General features: G+C 42.2%; 1 protein-coding gene across 2 annotated transcripts in view; it reads left to right on the top strand.

Moving 5' to 3' along the window:
* LOC124582178 (alpha-mannosidase 2) overlaps positions 1-20,585 on the top strand; it is a 199,248-nt gene that overhangs the window by 27,090 nt on the left and 151,573 nt on the right. For both annotated transcript variants that reach the window (XM_047131307.1, XM_047131310.1), the window contains exon 3: positions 15,330-15,554. In XM_047131307.1, the coding sequence (XP_046987263.1) occupies positions 15,330-15,554 (225 nt within the window). The remainder of the gene's footprint in view (positions 1-15,329; positions 15,555-20,585) is intronic.

Raw genomic sequence — 20,585 nt, 5'->3', positions numbered from 1 at the left:
CTCAAAGTCCCTATTTTTAGCTGTCTCTGCTTCCATCACTTGTACTTAACGTGTATTAATTTTTAATTCCTTTTTTTCCCCCTCTCTTAGTGTTCTACAGTTCTGACATGGGGGCATATTAACCTAGTTGTTTTTGCACCCTAAAACAAAAGTCAGACCATACAAAATTCATAAATTCACCCTTAACATACTCTTCACAGTACCCAACACATTGTATCCTAAATAATCAACAACAACAACAAAACACACACACACACACACACACACACACACACACACACACACACACACACACAAACAAACAGCTGCTTCCATGATATCAAGGCATATGGTACTTCTTGCATGTGTTCATTTACAGTTCCCTGTGTGCTTCTCCATTTCCTCTTTTTTTACTGTTTGCTCTCGTTCCAGTCTCTCTGCACCTGGGATCGACTCTGGAGCGCCTCTGAGCAGCTGTAGGCATCCAACATGCACTATTGTCGATCTTTTTAGCAACTGTAGCCTAACATTGACAGATGATACTTCATCACAGATTTCTTTGTCACACCTTTTCAATGCTTTCGGTGTGTAAGAACTAGACATCACCACCCACTGCCCCACTCTATACTGTGGTATGTCTCCCACGCATTTGACAACTTCCTCCTGTCCACCCCTACTATCATTACCATAATGCTATTGATAAGCCATACCACACCTATTCCACCAAGTCTGGTGGCACTCCTTGTGCATATGCCCTGTACTCTCACAATTTCAACACTTCAGATTTGCAGAGAATACATCATGCCCTTCCCTCACACCCATTAACACATCTGTCTCCCCACACTCCAACACCCATCTCACAGCCGAATGGAAATCCTTAGGTGCCCCTGTGCACATCATCCTTAACATATCTGGTAGCAAACCCTTTAGGAAAGTATTGACCACGCTCTGCTTGGCCTCTTGCAAGAAAACTTAATTCGCTTCATCAGTTGGAGTCAGCTCATATAGTCATACATTCACTTTTCTTTCTCTGTTGGCAAAAATCTTCCATGGTCTCCACTTGCCACTTTGTAATAGCGCTCAGCTACACCAAAAAGAATCTCATACTATTCTGCTTCTTATACCTCTGCAGATGCTCCTGTTCCAACTACTCAAGCATTTCTTCCTTACCTGACACTTCCGTGCTTCTCACAAAAGTCTCTGCCTTTCCTGCTAAACTAACTTTGCTACCTGCAACTTGTTATGGGTGGACTTCCAGTATTTACTGATGTTGTCATGTCCTCCACTAACAAAATTACATCCTCAGATAAGCTTTCTGAAAAGGGACAGACTAGGTTTGTGGAAGCTGGATCTGTTACAAGCCTCTCTAGCTGCAAGCTTATTAAGCAAGATCTATTTTCTGCTCTCCATTGTGCTACCTCATTAACTAATGCCTGAACTGCCACTAGCCCATTGATGCCCTGTGCCTCTGACTCTGCCATTGCTGCACCTTTACCCTTCATTATAGTTCAATTCTTTTATCTTGGCGGCTCGCGCATGCCCGCCCAGACGCTGGAGATTGCTGCGTTGCCAGTTGCACACGACGCACGCGCCAATAGAAGCAGCGCCATAGTATAGCATAGTTCGCAAGCTTACGTGTAGGGGGGAGCACGCAGTTCATGAAGTAAAGCCACCACGGCCACATTAACCCTTTCGCTGCTACAAAGACGTGCTCCCTGCATTCCGCGCTGTGGGCGATAATGTCACTGCACTGCTCGCCTGTGCAGACACATTGTGTTCCGACTGCTTTGACACTCTTTATCATTCGATTCCACAAAAACTATTTGGCTCAAAAATTAGATTTTTACCTATCTTCTTGACTGATCCCTTCCCCCCATAAATGACTTAATTTTGTTTCGATGTTCAACGCAGTTATTATGCAGCATTAAATATAGTAAACCTTTGCACGAAATTTTGAAGAGTTTGCAGAGGTAAAAGTCCATAGAGTATACTTTCCGTATGGTCGATTTTAGTTGCCACAATGTTGAGAATGAAATGTGGAGAAGATACCTATATATTTCATTTAATTTAAGTACCACATAAGTGTCGTATGTAATATTGAGAAATATTCCACCTTTCGCGACTGTAACAAAAGTTTTACTTACACTGGGCATGTTTGGCTTTATTTTAAAGCACTTCAATCAATCAAAAGGAAGTAGACAAAATACATTAAACAAAACTGTGGACTTACAAAAACATTAGGACTTGAATATGCCGTCTGTCGGTGAAGTGCTCAGAGCTATGTCTAATATATAATTTTGTGTGTGGCACACACAAAAAGCATTTATTTGCTAAAACACTGATGAGCCAACACAAACGTTGAATATTGTGCTACCGCAGCACAAAACTACGAAAGGTGACTTGGCAATGGAGGACACAAAATACAGTCTTCTTATGATGCTTCAAAAGAGAGAAACGCGTCTGGTCTAAATAAGTCGCTTATTACAGTTGCAGAAGAGGGATATATTTCAATACCATTGGTAAAACTGCGACTGTGGAACAAAAACAAGAAATAGAACATGAATACCATTGTGTATGTGCCATACCTTTCACCGATGGAAGTGCTTTAAAATAAAGCCAAACGCGCCCTGTGTATATAAAACTTTTATTACAGTCGCGAAAGACGGAATATTTCTCAATATTACATACAACACCTACGTGGTACTTAAATTAAATGATATATTGTTATACAGTAAATATTATATGAAATTTAGGTATCTTGTCCACATTTCATTCTCAACATTGTGGCAACTAAAATCGACCATACGGAAAGTATACGCTATGGACTTTTACCTCTGCAAACTCTTCAAAATTTCGTGCAATGGTTTACTACATTTAATACTGCACATCAAAACAAAATTAAGTCATTTATGGGGGGAAGGTACAGGCAAGAAGACGTGAAAAAATCAAATTTTTTGGCCAAATAGTTTTTGTGAAATTGAATGATAAGTGTGTCAAAGCAGTGGGAACACCATGTGTCTGCACAGGCGAGAAGTGCAGTGATGACAAAATCGCGCACAGCGCGGAATGCGGGGAGCACGTGTCTGCAGCAGCGAAAAAGTTAATGAAGAGGCAAAGCACTAGAAATTTCATTCAAACGAAAAAATTCGTGAAGTAAGGCACTCCAATATTGTTTAAAAATAAAGAAAATATTAAGCACCGCACAAGGTTTGAACTCATAACCTTTCACTTGGCAGCCCAACACCTTAACCGTTCCACTACCTCAGCTCATCGAACACTGTGACTCCATAAGGACTCTAACACCTCACGCAACTACTTATAAACACTGTTGGTATGACTATGAATTACTCACGCTTCGTCGAAGTACAATAGGAAATAAACAATTACCGCTGTTCTTTATTGCGAAAAAGCAGTTCGTGAGATTGAAACAAACCCCTTTCCTTGCTATCGCCTGAATTAGGAGTCTTATTGCTTGTTTGGTTTAATTAATTAATAGAATATGAAGCAATTGGTATAAAGAATGCTTTTTCCAAACTTTCTGTAAAAGAAAGTGTGCTATCAAGACATTGCTTTTGTTCTATTACTTTATTTATGACTGAACGTTTCTAAAACTGAAGACACTCGTCCGTGCTCTGCACTACTGTCGAGATCTGGCAACGTCGTTCTCTGTTCATTGGCTGACTGTGTTTTGTGACGTCAGATGCGCAGAACGAACCTAAACTCGGCCGCCAAGATATATGACGCGCACTTTAATACACAATCAAATGTGCAGTAATTACCAAATGACAAAAAGAAAGGGGTTCTCTACAGTGCTTTGCAACATGACCAAATTGATGGCAAGTAAAACAAGTTACATATACAGAAACAGCACACGGTGTGGGGTGCCCAAGCAGATTACACTGTGGACACCTCATAGGGTCTAAATACTGCTCTTTACTGTTGCCACAAAATTCCCGCACATTCTGCTCTAAACAAATTAACCCTCACATTACAGTAGTGCTCCCTCTTAGATCACCTGCCAGTCACACATATAAAAAATAAGTTTCTCCATGCACTCCACTGTGTTGATAGTGCAGATTGTGTTCCTGCACAGGTGTTGTACCCTGTGCTGCCCACTGAAGACGGTATCAGTACTTGTGACACCACTTTATAGCTGCCCCTGGGGATAATACGGGGTGGCTGCAATGTCAGGGGGCTGGATTGCAGGCCAATGAGGCCCAGGAAGAAGTGGCTGTTTAAATTAACATTTTATTTCCAATTTATACGTTGGTTCACTGGTGTGGTGGAAAGGTGATCATGCTCCTGCCCACAGGAGTGGACTGGTAGTTGTTCAACCAGTGGCTAGCCTCCATCCAATTGGCTGCAACACGCACTGGCACCCTGCTTTGCTGACATCTGCGGTTGTGTCGTGCACAGTTATATTGCGTGTGCCACATCACTGATGGCAGCTGTAAGTACTGGAATCTTGCAGAGGTAGTCTGTCTTTATTGAATGACCACACCCAGGCAGCCAAGGCAAGCAGTAAGAGGCTCACCCAATACATTGTTGAAAGTGGCTATGGTGCCTGAGATGCAACACGTTACCTCCTGGCAGGAGAGCAGCTGCTGCTGGAATGGCCAGGTAGGCCTGCTGTACTGTGACACCAAGTCTGGTGGACAAACTTAGTGCAGGGAGCAGGTACCCCAGCAGGGACTCAAACCCAAGGCTATGGCTGGCAGCTCTGTATTATCTCCTCATCTGGCATTGACCATCTGTCCTGTTGGTGCTGCTGTGCTGAGAATGAATCTGCTGCAAAATGGATTGTTATTTACAGCAGATAGCATCCCACTTGGGGTGCCAATGCACCTCTCCTGGTCACATACCTGGCAATACCACCAAGACCCCGATGATTGAGACACTGCCTTGCCTATGCCCTGCACTACTGCTGCATTGGCAAGTTACGCTGAGTGAGGCTAGCCCGTCTTTCAATAATTTCATATGCTTGTTGTCTTAACCCAAACATCAACATGCCACGCTCACTGTCCAATGGCAGCTTGCCACGCTCACTGGCCAATGGCAGCTAATGCAATGTTCCACTGCGCCTTTTCACGTTTTACTCTGCCGGTAGTGGCACTACAGAAAGTTCATAAATGGGCTGTGAGTCTTGGGTATCGCTCTCCTCCCATGAAGACTTTTGTTTTGCACTTTTGTTAACTCAAGACTATGCAGTCACATCCTGGACGTTATCTGGGTAAGCAGTTACTTGAAGTCATTGAAACTTTCAAAGTCTTTTATTTGACAGTCAACTTGGTTACTGTATGTACATCAGCTAAATGCAAATTGGCTATGGAAATGTAATTCCCCTAGTATCCCCTGGGATGCAGACCACACATTTCTTCTGTGTATTTATAAAGCTTTTATTTCTTCCAGCTGGATGATGAATGTGTTCCCTGTGGGTCGGCTGCATTATCAGTATTGAGTTTGTTATACTGTGTCCAACAGTGTGGTGTACAGTTGGAAACTAGAACCTGCCATGTAAGCCCTGTGGGCAGCATCGTGGCAAAAGCTGGTGACCCACAACTGCCAGCAACTCTTGATGAACTATGTGATCACAATCTGTCAAGAAGCTTACCCACCTGTGTTGCTCAACTTTTTTTTACAACTAGCACTTCAGACCTTTTACAGATCACCCAAAACTAGGTGGATCAGCTGGGATACAAATGGACACTCTATGCAAGGCCCTCCCAATTGCCCAATCTTATATGTGTGCATAGAGATCCCTCTCACACCTGCTGTGGTGTGTATTTCAGTCCTCTGATTTGAATGAACCTATTCTGTAGCCCTAAGAAAAATGTTGATCCCACTGTTCTCAGATCCCTATTATGTTCAGCTCTCAACAGTCACCCAAATTTGACATGCATATATCTACATAGCTGGATCAAAATTCAACAATAGTTTTGGTTTTGTTTTTGCATTAGCAGGGGGCAGGAGAAGTTCTTTTTGCTGAGTGCATGCAGTGTGTACACTACAGAATTGGTCACCATATCACAGGCTCCGTAGTACAACAAAACACTCTCCACAAACAACTTCTTGGTTTGCAGTGACTCCATGAGCTGCTTATTGACCTCCACAGCTCTGGTACCACTGTAATGTCTCTCTGGACTCTGAGCGATGTGGATATTCTGGGAAATTAAATCACTATAGACTGGCTAAAGAAGCAACCACAAGACAAGCTTGGAGTACTGGGCATAGACCTATGACTGCATCTGCGACGTCAAATTTTGAAAACCTGGGATGTGAAATTACAGGCTACCACAACTCTCAGCAAGCTGAGGGCAATCAAAGACGTGGCATACTTTGTTCCAAACCTCCCGGAGAAAAGCCATTGTGTTGAGCTGTCTGCGTATAGGCCACAAGTCCCTTTTATGTCAAGAGGACTCCCCCTCCCCTCCAATACAGCTATGGTAATCGTCTCACAATTGTTCATATTCTCACAGATTTTATCCTTCTGGCTGATATGAGATGAGCCATCAACCTGTTTACCACCCAGACCCAGATACTGGCAGATGAAGGGATAGTAGCTGACAGTCGTACATTTCCTGAAGGGATTGGATTTTATAACAAAATTAGTGGATCCCAAAGTTTGATGTCAATGGTGGCTGTGGGATGAGGATATCTTGAAGTTGTGTGTGTCCAGGGTGGCCTTCAGTTACTTTCTCCAATTTTATATGTAGTGTGTAGAGTCTTCTTTTTATACCCCCTATTAGTAGTACTTATTGTGATGGTACATCTTGGAACATCCTTCAGCAACCAGTTACAGTTTTTAGCTACCTGCGATTTATCTCACTTTTGACTATTTGACTTGACCCCTTAACATAAAACCCCAAATTATCTCACTTTTGTTATTTTGGCAGAAACTTAAGATCCAAAGTATACTTGGGCAACTTAAGAACAGACTTTCGAAAAAATAAAATTCAGCTCATGTCCATTTCAACAATTATAGTTAAATCTTTGGCCACTAGAGAGCATCTGGCCCTACATCTGTAACCTGGCTGTTGTAGTTTGGTCGAGGTGGTTGCCCCTAGATATCGTCTTTACTGTTTGCAGCTTTGGATGCTTGACGACAAAATGTTTGCTTTCAGTCTCTCTCGTGTATTGTTGTTTAGGCAGTGCTTTAAGAAAAGGTGCCTATATCCTGAGTTTGACACTGAATTTAGTGGCTCAGAAAGTGAAGCAGAATGTGATGTTGCCTCATTAGAGACTATAAACGTGACAACACTTCATCAGTTGAGTGACAAGTGTTCGCCAATGGTATGAGGTAAATACATCCACTGTGCTCCAGCCAGCTCCTACATGATTTATGTTCACAGGGAACAGTTGTGAAATACATAGTTAGACTTCATAGCTGAACAGAAACTAAAAAATGAATTCAAGTTTTAGTATATGTCCAGCATAGTCCAGTGCACAAGTGGATTCAGGGTTTTGTTAATGGTGATCTTCAAAATTTTGTAACTCATTGTTTTGAGCTTTAAGAGCTATCTTTATATGTCTGTGTGTAATGTCATTCATGGTGGGATTTTTTTCATGTATATAATTTTTTTAACATAATTTGAAATATAAATGATTAAGTTAAGGGGTTAAAATACTTTTATGCAAATTTTCAATCATGACAAAAAGGTCACAGACCGTGGATCTGCCAGTTCTCCTTTTCTCGTTCCACATCATTTTACATGAACTTTCAGTGCAACGAGGGGCAGATAATGAAGATGTTTAGTCCTATTAAACACATATCATCATCTAATATGTGGCTCCCAATTTTCAAAGGAACTGCCATGTATCATACTGCACACCCAGCAGTACAAAAAGGCTGAAGCTGAAATTTGTACTACTACTACTACTACTACTACTACTACTACTATTCTCTTTATTGCACAGGAGTCTGCTACAGTAAGCACTGTATAAAAATGCTCATAAAAGTCACCTTGCAATTGTGACTGTGATTGATGGAGGTATACCTTCTTGACACTCACTTTTTAGGATGCACCATTGAATTACACCCAAGAAAACCTGAACTGTTTGAATAATTAGAATTGGCATTCAATGTGTTGAGGTGAACTCAATGCTGGAATAATGGCAAGAAATACTGAATTGTTGGTCAGATTAATATGATATATTGATAGTTACATGTAGTATGAAGAGAGGCAATCTTGTGATGATGCTTTATTTAATTGAATCCCGCTTTAAGTGAATTTCATTGTATTATTGTATATCTAAAAACAAAGATGATGTGACTTACCATACAAAAGCGCTGGCAGGTTGATAGACACACAAACACAAACATACACACAAAATTCAAGCTTTCGCAACCAACGGTTGCTTCATCAGGAAACAGGGAAGGAGAGGGAAAGATGAAAGGATGTGGGTTTTAAGGGAGAGGGTAAGGAGTCATTCCAATCCCGGGAGCGGAAAGACTTACCTTAAGGCGAAAAAAGGACAGGTATACACTCGCACACACACCCATATCCAACCGCACATACACAGACACAAGCAGACATTTGTAAAGGCAAAGAGTTTCGGCAGAGATGTCAGTCGAGGCAGAAGTACAGAGGCAAAGATGTTGTTGAAAGACAGGTGAGGTATGAGCGGCGGCAACTTGAAATTAGCGGACGTTGAGGCCTGGTGGATAACGAGAAGAGAGGATATACTGAAGGGCAAGTTCCCATCTCCGGAGTTCTGACAGGTGGTGTTAGTGGGAAGTATCCAGATAACCCGGACGGTGTAACACAGTGCCAAGATGTGCTGGCCGTGCACCAAGGCATGTTTAGCCACAGGGTGATCCTCATTACCAACAAACACTGTCTGCCTGTGTCCATTCATGCGAATGGACAGTTTGTTGCTGGTCATTCCCACATAGAAAGCTTCACAGTGTAGGCAGGTCAGTTGGTAAATCACATGGGTGCTTTCACACGTGGCTCTGCCTTTGATCGTGTACACCTTCCGGGTTACAGGACTGGAGTAGGTGGTGGTGGGAGGGTGCATTGGACAGGTTTTACACCAGGGGCAGTTACAAGGGTAGGAGCCAGAAGGTAGGGAAGGTGGTTTGGGGATTTCATAGGGATGAACTAAGAGGTTACGAAGGTTAGGTGGATGGCGGAAAGACACTCTTGGTGGAGTGGGGAGGATTTCATGAAGGATGGATCTCATTTCAGGGCAGGATTTGAGGAAGTCGTATCCCTGCTGGAGAGCCACATTCAGAGTCTGATCCAGTCCCGGAAAGTATCCTGTCACAAGTGAGGCACTTTTGGGGTTCTTCTGTGGGAGGTTCTGGGTTTGAGGGTATGAGGAAGTGGCTCTGGTTATTTGCTTCTGTACCAGGTCGGGAGGGTAATTGCAGGATGGGAAAGCTGTTTTCAGGTTGTTGGTGTAATGGTTCAGGGATTCCGGACTGGAGCAGATTCGTTTGCCACGAAGACCTAGGCTGTATGGAAGGGACCGTTTGATGTGGAAACCTCTTACCTCATTACCTTAGCCACCTTCATCCTGACCCACAACTTCTTCACTTTTGAAGGCCTGACATACCAACAATTAAAGGGAACAGCCATGGGTACCAGGATGGCCCCTTCGTACACCAACCTATTCATGGGTCGCTTAGAGGAAGCCTTCTTGGTTACCCAGGCCTGCCAACCCAAAGTTTGGTACAGATTTATTGATGACATCTTCATGATCTGGACTTACAGTGAAGAAGAACTCCAGAATTTTCTCTCCAACCTCAACTCCTTTGGTTCCATCAGATTCACCTGGTCCTACTCCAAATCCCATGCCACCTTCCTTGATGTTGACCTCCATCTGTCCAATGGCCAGCTTCACACGTCCGTCCACATCAAACCCACCAACAAGCAATAGTACCTCCATTATGACAGTTGCCACCCATTCCACATCAAACGGTCCCTTCCATACGGCCTAGGTCTTCGTGGCAAACGAATCTGCTCCAGTCCGGAATCCCTGAACCATTACACCAACAACCTGAAAACAGCTTTCCCATCCCGCAATTACCCTCCCGACCTGGTACAGAAGCAAATAACCAGAGCCACTTCCTCATACCCTCAAACACAGAACCTCCCACAGAAGAACCCCAAAAGTGCCCCCACTTGTGACAGGATACTTTCCGGGACTGGATCAGACTCTGAATGTGGCTCTCCAGCAGGGATACGACTTCCTCAAATCCTGCCCTGAAATGAGATCCATCCTTCACGAAATCCTCCCCACTCCACCAAGAGTGTCTTTCCACCGTCCACCTAACCTTCGTAACCTCTGAGTTCATCCTATGATATCCCCAAACCAACTTCCCTACCCTCTGGCTCCTACCCTTGTAACTGCCCCTGGTATAAAACCTGTCCAATGCACCCTCCCACCACCACCTACTCCAGTCCTGTAACCCGGAAGGTGTACACGATCAAAGGCAGAGCCACGTGTGAAAGCACCCATGTGATTTACCAACTGACCTGCCAACACTGTGAAGCTTTCTATGTGGGAATGACCAGCAACAAACTGTCCATTCGCATGAATGGACACAGGCAGACAGTGTTTGTTGGTAATGAGGATCACCCTGTGGCTAAACATGCCTTGGTGCACGGCCAGCACATCTTGGCACAGTGTTACACGGTCCGGGTTATCTGGATACTTCCCACTAACACCACCTGTCAGAACTCCGGAGATGGGAACTTGCCCTTCAGTATATCCTCTCTTCTCGTTATCCACCAGGCCTCAACCTCCGTTAATTTCAAGTTGCCGCCGCTCATACCTCACCTGTCTTTCAACAACATCTTTGCCTCTGTACTTCTCCCTCGACTGACATCTCTGCCGAAACTCTTTGCCTTTACAAATGTCTGCTTGTGTCTGTGTATGTGCGGTTGGATATGGGTGTGTGTGCGAGTGTATACCTGTCCTTTTTTCGCCTTAAGGTAAGTCTTTCCGCTCCCGGGATTGGAATGACTCCTTACCCTCTCCCGTAAAACCCACATCCTTTCGTCTTTCCCTCTCCTTCCCTGTTTCCTGATGAAGCAACCGTTGGTTGCGAAAGCTTGAATTTTGTGTGTATGTTTGTGTTTGTTTGTGTGTCTATCGACCTGCCAGCACTTTTGTATGGTAAGTCACATCATCTTTGTTTTTAGATATATTTTTCCCTCATGGAATGTTTCCCTCTATTATATTCATTGTATTATTGTTTTAATATGTATTGTTGTAGATAATGTGAAGTTAACAGAGTAAAGAGATTACATTTCTGGGCCTCAAAGGGGTGAATTTGTGGATCCACTACTTAGTGTATTGCTTAAGAGTCATGAAATTTAATAACCATCTACAGTTTTTAGAAAAATAGGGAAAGATGTGGGCAACAAATTGATAATTTGCTGTCACTTTATCACCTGAGTCGAAACAAGGCCCCGGGAGTAGACAACATTCCATTAGAACTACTGACGACCTTGGGAGAGCCAGTCCTGATAAAACTCTACCATCTGGTGAGCAAGATGTATGAGACAGGCGAAATACCCTTAGACTTCAAGAAGAATATAATAATTCCGATCCCAAAGAATGCAGGTGCTGACAGATGTGAAAATTACCGAACTATCAGTTTAATAAGTCACGGATGCAAAATACTAACGCGTATTCTCTACAGACGAATGGAAAAACTGGTAGAACCTGACCTCGGGGAAGATCAGTTTGGATTCCGTAGAAATATTGGAATACGCGAGGCAATACTGACCCTACGACTTATCTTAGAAGCTAGATTAAGGAAAGGCAAACCTACGTTTCTAGCATTTGTGGACTTAGAGAAAGCTTTTCACAATGTTGACTAGAATACTCTCTTTCAAATTCTGAAGGTGGCAGGGGTAAAATACAGGGAGCAAAAGGCTACTTACAATTTGTACAGAAACCAGATGGCAGTTATAGGAGTCGAGGGGCATGAAAGGGAAGCAGTGGTTGGGAAGGGAGTGAGACAGGGTTGTAGCCTATCCCTGATGTTATTCAATCTGTATATTGAGCAAGCAGTAAAGGAAACAAAAGAAAAATTCAGAGTAGGTATTAAAATCCATGGAGAAGAAATAAAAACTTTGAGGTTCGCCGATGACATTGTAATTATGTCAGAGACAGCAAAGGACTTGGAAGAGCAGTTGAACAGAATAGACAGTGTCATGAAAGGAGGGTATAAGATGAACATCAACAAAAGCAAAACGAGGATAATGGAATGTAGTCGAATTAAGTCAGGTGATGCTGAGGGAATTAGATTAGGAAATGAGACACTTAAAGTAGTAAAGGAGTTTTGCTATTTGGGGTGCAAAATAACTGATGATGGTCGAAGTAGAGAGGATATCAAATGTAGACTGGCAATGGCAAGGAAAGCGTTTCTGAAGAAGAGAAATTTGTTAACATCGAGTATAGATTTAAGTGTCAGGAAGTCGTTTCTGAAAGTATTTGTTTGGAGCGTAGCCATATATGGAAGTGAAACATGGACGATAACTAGTTTGGACAAGAAGAGAATAGAAGCTTTCGAAATGTGGTACTACAGAAGAATGCTGAAGATGAGATGGGTAGATCATATAACTAATGAGGAATTATTGAATAGGATTGGGGAGAAGAGAAGTTTGTGGCACAACTTAACTAGAAGAAGGGATCGGTTGGTAGGACATGTTCTGAGGCATGAAGGGATCACCAATTTAGCATTGGAGGGCAGCATGGAGGGTAAAAATCGTAGAGGGAGACCAAGAGATGAATACACTAAGCAGATTCAGAAGGATGTAGGTTGCAGTAGGTACTGGGAGATGAAGAAGCTTGCACAGGATCGAGTAGCATGGAGAGCTGCATCAAACCAGTCTCAGGACTGAAGACCACAACAACAACAAACTTTATCACAGGTATCTAAGATCTACTTTTTGCATTGTCTGTTTTATCTTCACCCATACTATCTATTACCATAAAATGGAGGAAGGTGCAGGCTTGTTATCAAATACACTCCTGGAAATGGAAAAAAGAACACATTGACACCGGTGTGTCAGACCCACCATACTTGCTCCGGACACTGCGAGAGGGCTGTACAAGCAATGATCACACGCACGGCACAGCGGACACACCAGGAACCGCGGTGTTGGCCGTCGAATGGCGCTAGCTGCGCAGCATTTGTGCATCGCCTCCGTCAGTGTCAGCCAGTTTGCCGTGGCATACGGAGCTCCATCGCAGTCTTTAACACTGGTAGCATGCCGCGACAGCGTGGACGTGAACCGTATGTGCAGTTGACGGACTTTGAGCGAGGGCGTATAGTGGGCATGCGGGAGGCCGGGTGGATGTACCGCTGAATTGCTCAACACGTGGGGCGTGAGGTCTCCACACTACATCGATGTTGTCGCCAGTGGTCGGCGGAAGGTGCACGTGCCCGTCGACCTGGGACCGGACCGCAGCGACGCACGGATGCACGCCAAGACCGTAGGATCCTACGCAGTGCCGTAGGGGACCGCACCGCCACTTCCCAGCAAATTAGGGACACCTCCAGTGGTGTCGCGACAGGCGTGAATGGAGGGACGAATGGAGACGTGTCGTCTTCAGCGATGAGAGTCGCTTCTGCCTTGGTGCCAATGATGGTCGTATGCGTGTTTGGCGCCGTGCAGGTGAGCGCCACAATCAGGACTGCATACGACCGAGGCACACAGGGCCAACACCCGGCATCATGGTGTGGGGAGCGATCTCCTACACTGGCCGTACACCACTGGTGATCGTCGAGGGGACACTGAATAGTGCACGGTACATCCAAACCGTCATCGAACCCATCGTTCTACCATTCCTAGACCGGCAAGGGAACTTGCTGTTCCAACAGGACAATGCACGTCCGCATGTATCCCGTGCCACCCAACGTGCTCTAGAAGGTGTAAGTCAACTACCCTGGCCAGCAAGATCTCCGGATCTGTCCCCCATTGAGCATGTTTGGGACTGGATGAAGCGTCGTCTCACGCGGTCTGCACGTCCAGCACGAACGCTGGTCCAACTGAGGCGCCAGGTGGAAATGGCATGGCAAGCCGTTCCACAGGACTACATCCAGCATCTCTACGATCGTCTCCATGGGAGAATAGCAGCCTGCATTGCTGCGAAAGGTGGATATACACTGTACTAGTGCCGACATTGTGCATGCTCTGTTGCCTGTGTCTATGTGCCTGTGGTTCTGTCAGTGTGATCATGTGATGTATCTGACCCCAGGAATGTGTCAATAAAGTTTCCCCTTCCTGGGACAATGAATTCACGGTGTTCTTATTTCAATTTCCAGGAGTGTATATTAAGTCTGAGTCAGTTACTGGCATCATAAAAAACTTGGGTACTCTTAGAATTCAGAGTCCAGTATTTGCCAAGATTGTAGGTTGTGCAGTTTGTAGAAATAGTCTTCTACCATTGGAACAGCTGTTATCATATGTGCCAGTGAACTGCAGGTAAATAGGTGCAGTATAAACCCACAACTTCAGTGTTTGAGGCCATACAATCTGCAAATTTTTTGTACCAGATTTGTCTGTATACAAAGACATTTTCTGAATGTACAAAACATGAAATGGCTTGTGGCGCTTCATTTGCATCTGTGGTGTACACTACATCTAGTTTTTGTGCTTTAAGTTAAATAGCATGAATGATCAGTTATTTTTGCCTAAAACATCAATTTTGAAAACATCTGAAAACACTTAAAATCTTAAACAAAGTCACATGGAAAGAGAAACGTTTTGAGTTTACATAATGGATGGGGTTTTAAAGGTGCTGCCTGATAATGCAGTAGTGACCAGTTTTATTCCAATATGTCTATTATTTGTGTTCCTAGATACCTAAAGTGGAGACAGAGATATAGATCCCTACTAGTCTATCAAAACAGTTGTGAAATACATAGTTAGACTTGATAGCTGAACAGAAACTAAAAAATGTATTCAAGTTTCAGTATATGTCCAGCATAGTCCAGTGCACAAGTGCACTCTGGATTTTGTTAGTGGTGATCTTCAAAATTTTGTAACTCATTGTTTTGACCTTTAAGAGCTATCTTTATGTCTGTGTGTAATGTCATCCATGATAGGATCTTTGTAATGTATATAAATTATTTGAACATAATTTGAAATAATGCTTCGTGATTACTATTCTATTGTTTGTGATTACTATTTTATTATTTGTATAATCTTTCAGTGGTAGACTAGTTTGTGATAAAGAACAGTACACTTTCTCAAATAGAAGTCATGTGTTTTTTGTAAGAATGTTAGTAAATTTTCAAACATGATTTCAGAAATAGTCGCAATAACTTGTTGAATGGTACTGCCATTGCACAATAATTGACCACTACACTGTACTTTAATTTTCAGAATAAGTGGATAAGAATTGGAGATCGTTTGAAAGAGCTTGAAGATGGTTTAAACAGGCATCATGAAACAGTTAGTAAGATAAGAGATTCAATTAAAAATCTAATTCAGAGCAATCCACAGACACCTGTAATGTCTGAGAATGTACAACAGTTAATGAACAAAGATTCAGATTCGGGTGATTATTGTGCCTTCGAAATTAATGAAGTTCCAAACACGGATGTTCAGGTATCGTAGCATATTACTGTGGCTTTTCTTGTAAAACCATATTTTTTAGATGACTGGTTTTGTAATTATAATTTCAGAATATCTTAATTTAAATATGGTTTTGTAATTATAATTTCAGAATATCTTAATTTAAATATGTCTTACATACTATCTTTATTTGCAGTTGTTACAGTATGTTGTAGCAATTCATAGCGTCGTCCTCGTGGTGTACCTTCTTCCCTTCAGTGTGATTTCTTTTCTTTTCTTTTATTGTCTTTTAGTGTCCTGTGCATTGCAGCATTTTTATGTGCAGTGTATATGTTATGCAGACATACTTTTGCTTATAGATATGTTCGTGATTGTGTAAGTCAGCAGACAAGTAGGCAACAAATCACACTGTGTTATAGAGTATGTACTATAATGAGTGTGACATTGAAATATGTGCTGCAAAGAAGAAAGGAAGATCCTTCCAACACTCTTTTGGTAACAGCATATTTCTAAAGGATAAAAGAGAGAACACATAAATCTGAGTTAAGGGAATGATACCGAATGTAGCTTTCTTAGTTTCTTTGCATCCTGAATTTAAATGTTGGTAGTCAAGTTTTTCTGCTTCATTGTAATTTTCTGTGTTTCCAAAGTCTTTTATTTTTAGTGAATTGGAGCCTTTATTAATGTTTTAATTTTGACTTTTTTCCTGTAAATAATTTACTCTGTGGTTGAAATAAAGAAGCATTGACTATTGGAATATAGAAATTTTCAGAGTAAACCCTTGTATCGAAATATTTGACAAAAGCTTGGAACGCTGCATCCCATTTCTTATAAATTCATCATCTCGCTGGCGAAACTTTTGATCCGGTGAATTGTGTCATCACTTGGTACAAGGCATTTCGAAACTTAATCGAAGATAGGTTGTTCTGATTCAGATTTCTTTTATTGATCTTGTTACTGTTACACTTCTGCAGTAAAAATTCCAATTCCACAGATCTGTAGTCCTGCGTTTTGACACAGTGATGTGACAGCAAGTGACACACTTTGTTCAATTTTAAATTTGCTGAAAGCTTTACTGTTTGTTAGTAATGATAATGCTCTATTACTATCTCATTTCTTCTGTGTTTTCTTGGTAAACATTTGATTGAACAGTACAAGTCGTACACAAATAAGCAACTCATGAGAGTTGTGCAAACCACCAAGAAGTGCGTGACAGAGGGTGTGGCCCATTGTACTAGTTACTAGGGTTTCTTCACATTCAGTTCATATATGGATTGTGGGAACAGTGATTGTTTGAATGCCTTTGTGCACACTGTAATTATTCTAATCATATCCTCATAATCCCTATGTGAACGATAAATAGGGGGTTGTAGTATATCTGGGGTAAACTTTGTTAGTGAACTTTCTCAGGGTAGTTTACATCTATCTTCAAGAGTCTGCCAGATCAGCTTCTTCAGTATCTCTATGACACTCTCCCATGGACCAAACAAACCTGTGGCCATTTGTACTGCCCTCCTCTGTATATGCTCAATATCCCCAGTTAGTCCTATTTGGTACAGGCCCCACATATTCGAGCAACATTGTAGAATGTCTCACACGAGTGAGTTTTGAGCAATCTTCTTTGTAGACTTTTTGCATTTTGCTTGTATTCTTCTAATAAACTGATGTCTACTACCTGCTTCACCCACGACTGAGCCTATGTGATCATTGCATTCCATATACCTACCTACAAAGTGTTACACCCAGGTATATGTATGAGCTGACCGAATCCAACAATGACTCATTGATCATCATCGTAATCATAATCATCATCATCATTTAACAGTTCCAGTTTCCCGGGTACTGGTAATGAGCTTCTTCCTCTTTGTCCTGTCCAAATACATGTGTTCATGGAGAACATCATTGACTGCCCATCCTGTGGTCACTAGATCAGCCTTAATCAAGTCCATCCATTGGATTCGAGGTCTTCCTTGAGGTCTTTTCCCATCCATCTGTCTTTCCAAATTTATTTTGGTTGTTCTAGTTGGCTCCATTCACATCAGCCCGTGCCATAGAAGTCTAGATGCACTGATTCGATCTAATAGGGATGTCTTTATTCCAGCTTCTTTCCTCACCTCCTCATTCCTTAACTTGTCCATCTTAGTCTTCTGGATGGTGGAAGTAAGAAATTTCATCTCTGAATGATTCTCTTTTTGTGAGGGTACATTTTTCAATACCATAGGTCAGTATTGGTATGAAATAGACATTAAACATCAGTTTGGCTGGTTTTGGAATCAAGTCATCCCATAAAAGTGATCTTACTTGTTGGTAGAATTCAGATCCTTTTTGCACTCTGTTGGTGATTTCATTTCTGACCAAATTATCACTGGAGATTACAATTCCAAGGTAAGGAAAACAGTCCACACACTCTAATTGGTGGTCTCCTAGTTTTACACATGCTGGTTGTCCTTCTCTGTTGACTGCCATCACCCCTGTCATGTTCTTGCTGATGTTGTGGTTATATTTCTGGAACCAAGATTTCCATTCATCGAGTCTGATCTGTACTTCCTCTTCAGTTTCGCCCCACATCGTGATGGCATCACATTCAGTTCTCCTGATTTCTCCTCGACTTTCTTCATTATAATATCCATAACGGTGATGAATAGTAGTGGTGACAGTGCACTTTCTTGCTTAACTCCACTCTTGGTCTCAAACCATGATGATCGTCCTTCCCCAATTTGTGCACAGCTGGTACAGTCTTTGTACAACATCTGAATTTTTCTTATTAGTCCTTCAGGCACGTTCTTTTTCCTCGGACATTCCCAGATCTTATCTCTTAAACACTATCATAGGCTTTTTCTATATCCGGGAATACAATGACCAGATTCATGCCTTTCTCCCAATACTTTTCAATTAATATGCGGATGCTAAAAATTAGATCTATTGTTGATCTGTTACTTCTGAAGCCATATTGTTCCTCCTCCAGCTGTGGTTCTATGATAGATGTGGTTCTCAGTCTCTTTTCTATGATCTTCTCAAGTATTTGCAGCCCACGAGACAATAGGGTTACTCTTCTATAGTTCGTGGGTTTCCACCTGCTACTTTTCTTGAACAGGGGAATTATTACACCATTGCTCCAGTCCGTATGTATTTTGTTATCTGCCCATATGGCATTAAGTACTCGGCACAGCCACTGTATGCCTCGGATACTTTCTGACTTTATCATGTCTGCGTTCACTTCATCTGCACCTGAAGATTTTCCTTTAGGCATAGATTTTAAGGTTGCCTCTGTTTCTGTCCAGGTGATGGGAGTTTCCTCATTGTAAGTGTGGATTTCCAGTTCTGTATTTGGTTCTTCAACTGATCTATTTAATAGGTGGTCAGAATGGTTTTTTCAGGACCTCTCTCATGTCACTTTCTGTCCTAACCATATTTCCATTTCCGTCTTCAAGTGCTTTCATGGTATCCATTGGTTTCCTTTTACCTCTGCTAACCATATGCAACAGTTTCTTACTGCCTCCACTGTCCTCCTCCAACTCCTAAGTGAATATCTTCCATGCCTTGGTCTTTTCTTCTGCAACCATTCTTTTAACTTCCAGTTTCTTGATTCGGTACATTTGTTCGAGGTTTCTGATCTTTGCCTCATCTCTGATAAGTTCTGGTTTATTTTTCTCCCGATCCCTCATTTTTCCTGAAGAGATCTCTTTCCCTGATTATTGTTCTCACACTTTCATTCCACCAAGGTGTTTCCTTCTCGCTTGTCTTCATCTTGTCTTTCCACAAACTTCAGTGGCTTCCTTTACTAATGTGTACCTTAGTCTGGTCCATTCTGCCTCTCCGATTTTCCTTTCATCTCTTGGTAATGGGGATTTTATCCAGTTCTGATATTCAGCTCTCTTCTCTGTTTTCTGGAGTTCCCATACTTTGATTTTTTGCATTTTCTTGTTCTGTACTTTTGGCACATGACAGTGATTACTGTCAAGGCTCTCACTAGGGATTACTCTGACATCAGTTACCATTCTACTCATTTCTTCATCTGTGATGACATAATCAATTAGTCTTTTGTAATCCATTCCAACTGTATCGTATTATCTTATGGCTCTCTCTCTTCTCAAACCAACTACTTTTCACCACTAACCCATTCCTCATACAGAAGTCAAGGGGATGCTCACCTTCTATATTTCTTCTACCACATCCATGCGGTCCCATTACATTCTCATATCCTGTTCTATCTGTCCCAATCTGTGCATAGGTCTCCTATAATGATCTTTACTAATGACTTTTTCCAAATCTTCAAGAAACTGGTTCTTATCCTCTTACCAACATCCAGTTTGAGGCGCATACACCTGTACTAAAGTTAGTTTCTCCTTCCCTAAATGTACAGTCATCTTTATTATTCTCTCACTAATGTACTGAATGTCAGTGACTCCTCCTAGATCTTCATTCATGATGAAACCTACACCATTCTTCACCTCTTTGTTATTTCCATGGCAATACAGTCTGTGCTGTTTCCATAATTTCTTCATGCCTTTCTATTTTGTTTCACACATCTCCAGTGTCATTAATTTTCTCCTTTCCATAGGGTCCACTAGTTCTTCACATTTTCCTGTGAGGTTGAGTAAGTTGATAATCCCAATCCGTGTAAGTCTTCTCCGGGATTTTTGCAAGACTCTGTCTATCATCAGGCCGTAAACCATCATCCCTGACATGAGCATGCTCATGCTGGTATCTTAATCGAGTTGATCGCGTTCTGAGGCTCTTATGTGTCTTGAAAGCAACTGCAAATAAGCTCTTTTACTGGCTTGCTAGGCCTAATGTAATTGAGGATTTTCTTTCAGGGTTAACTCCCTCAGCTTTCGATAAGCCAGTATCATACTACAAGACAGCAGTTGCTGGTTTTGGTCCACCTTGGGTATTTTATTTCCCCAGTACCCATCAATCTGGTGAGCATTCCCCTATCCGCCACCTGGGGAGGCACCTGATGGGAGACCAGCATACTCCACACTCATTGATATACTCATGGGATACTATGTTGTTTTTTGTTAATTGCTCAATTTTGCTTTTTTGTACAGTTAAAGCAAGTTG

Source organism: Schistocerca americana, chromosome 1, assembly GCF_021461395.2.
Source record: "Schistocerca americana isolate TAMUIC-IGC-003095 chromosome 1, iqSchAmer2.1, whole genome shotgun sequence".
Classification (NCBI taxonomy): Eukaryota; Metazoa; Arthropoda; class Insecta; order Orthoptera; family Acrididae; genus Schistocerca; species Schistocerca americana.
The sequence above is the reverse complement of the archived record's forward strand: the minus strand, read 5'-3'. Positions and strand labels throughout refer to the sequence as shown.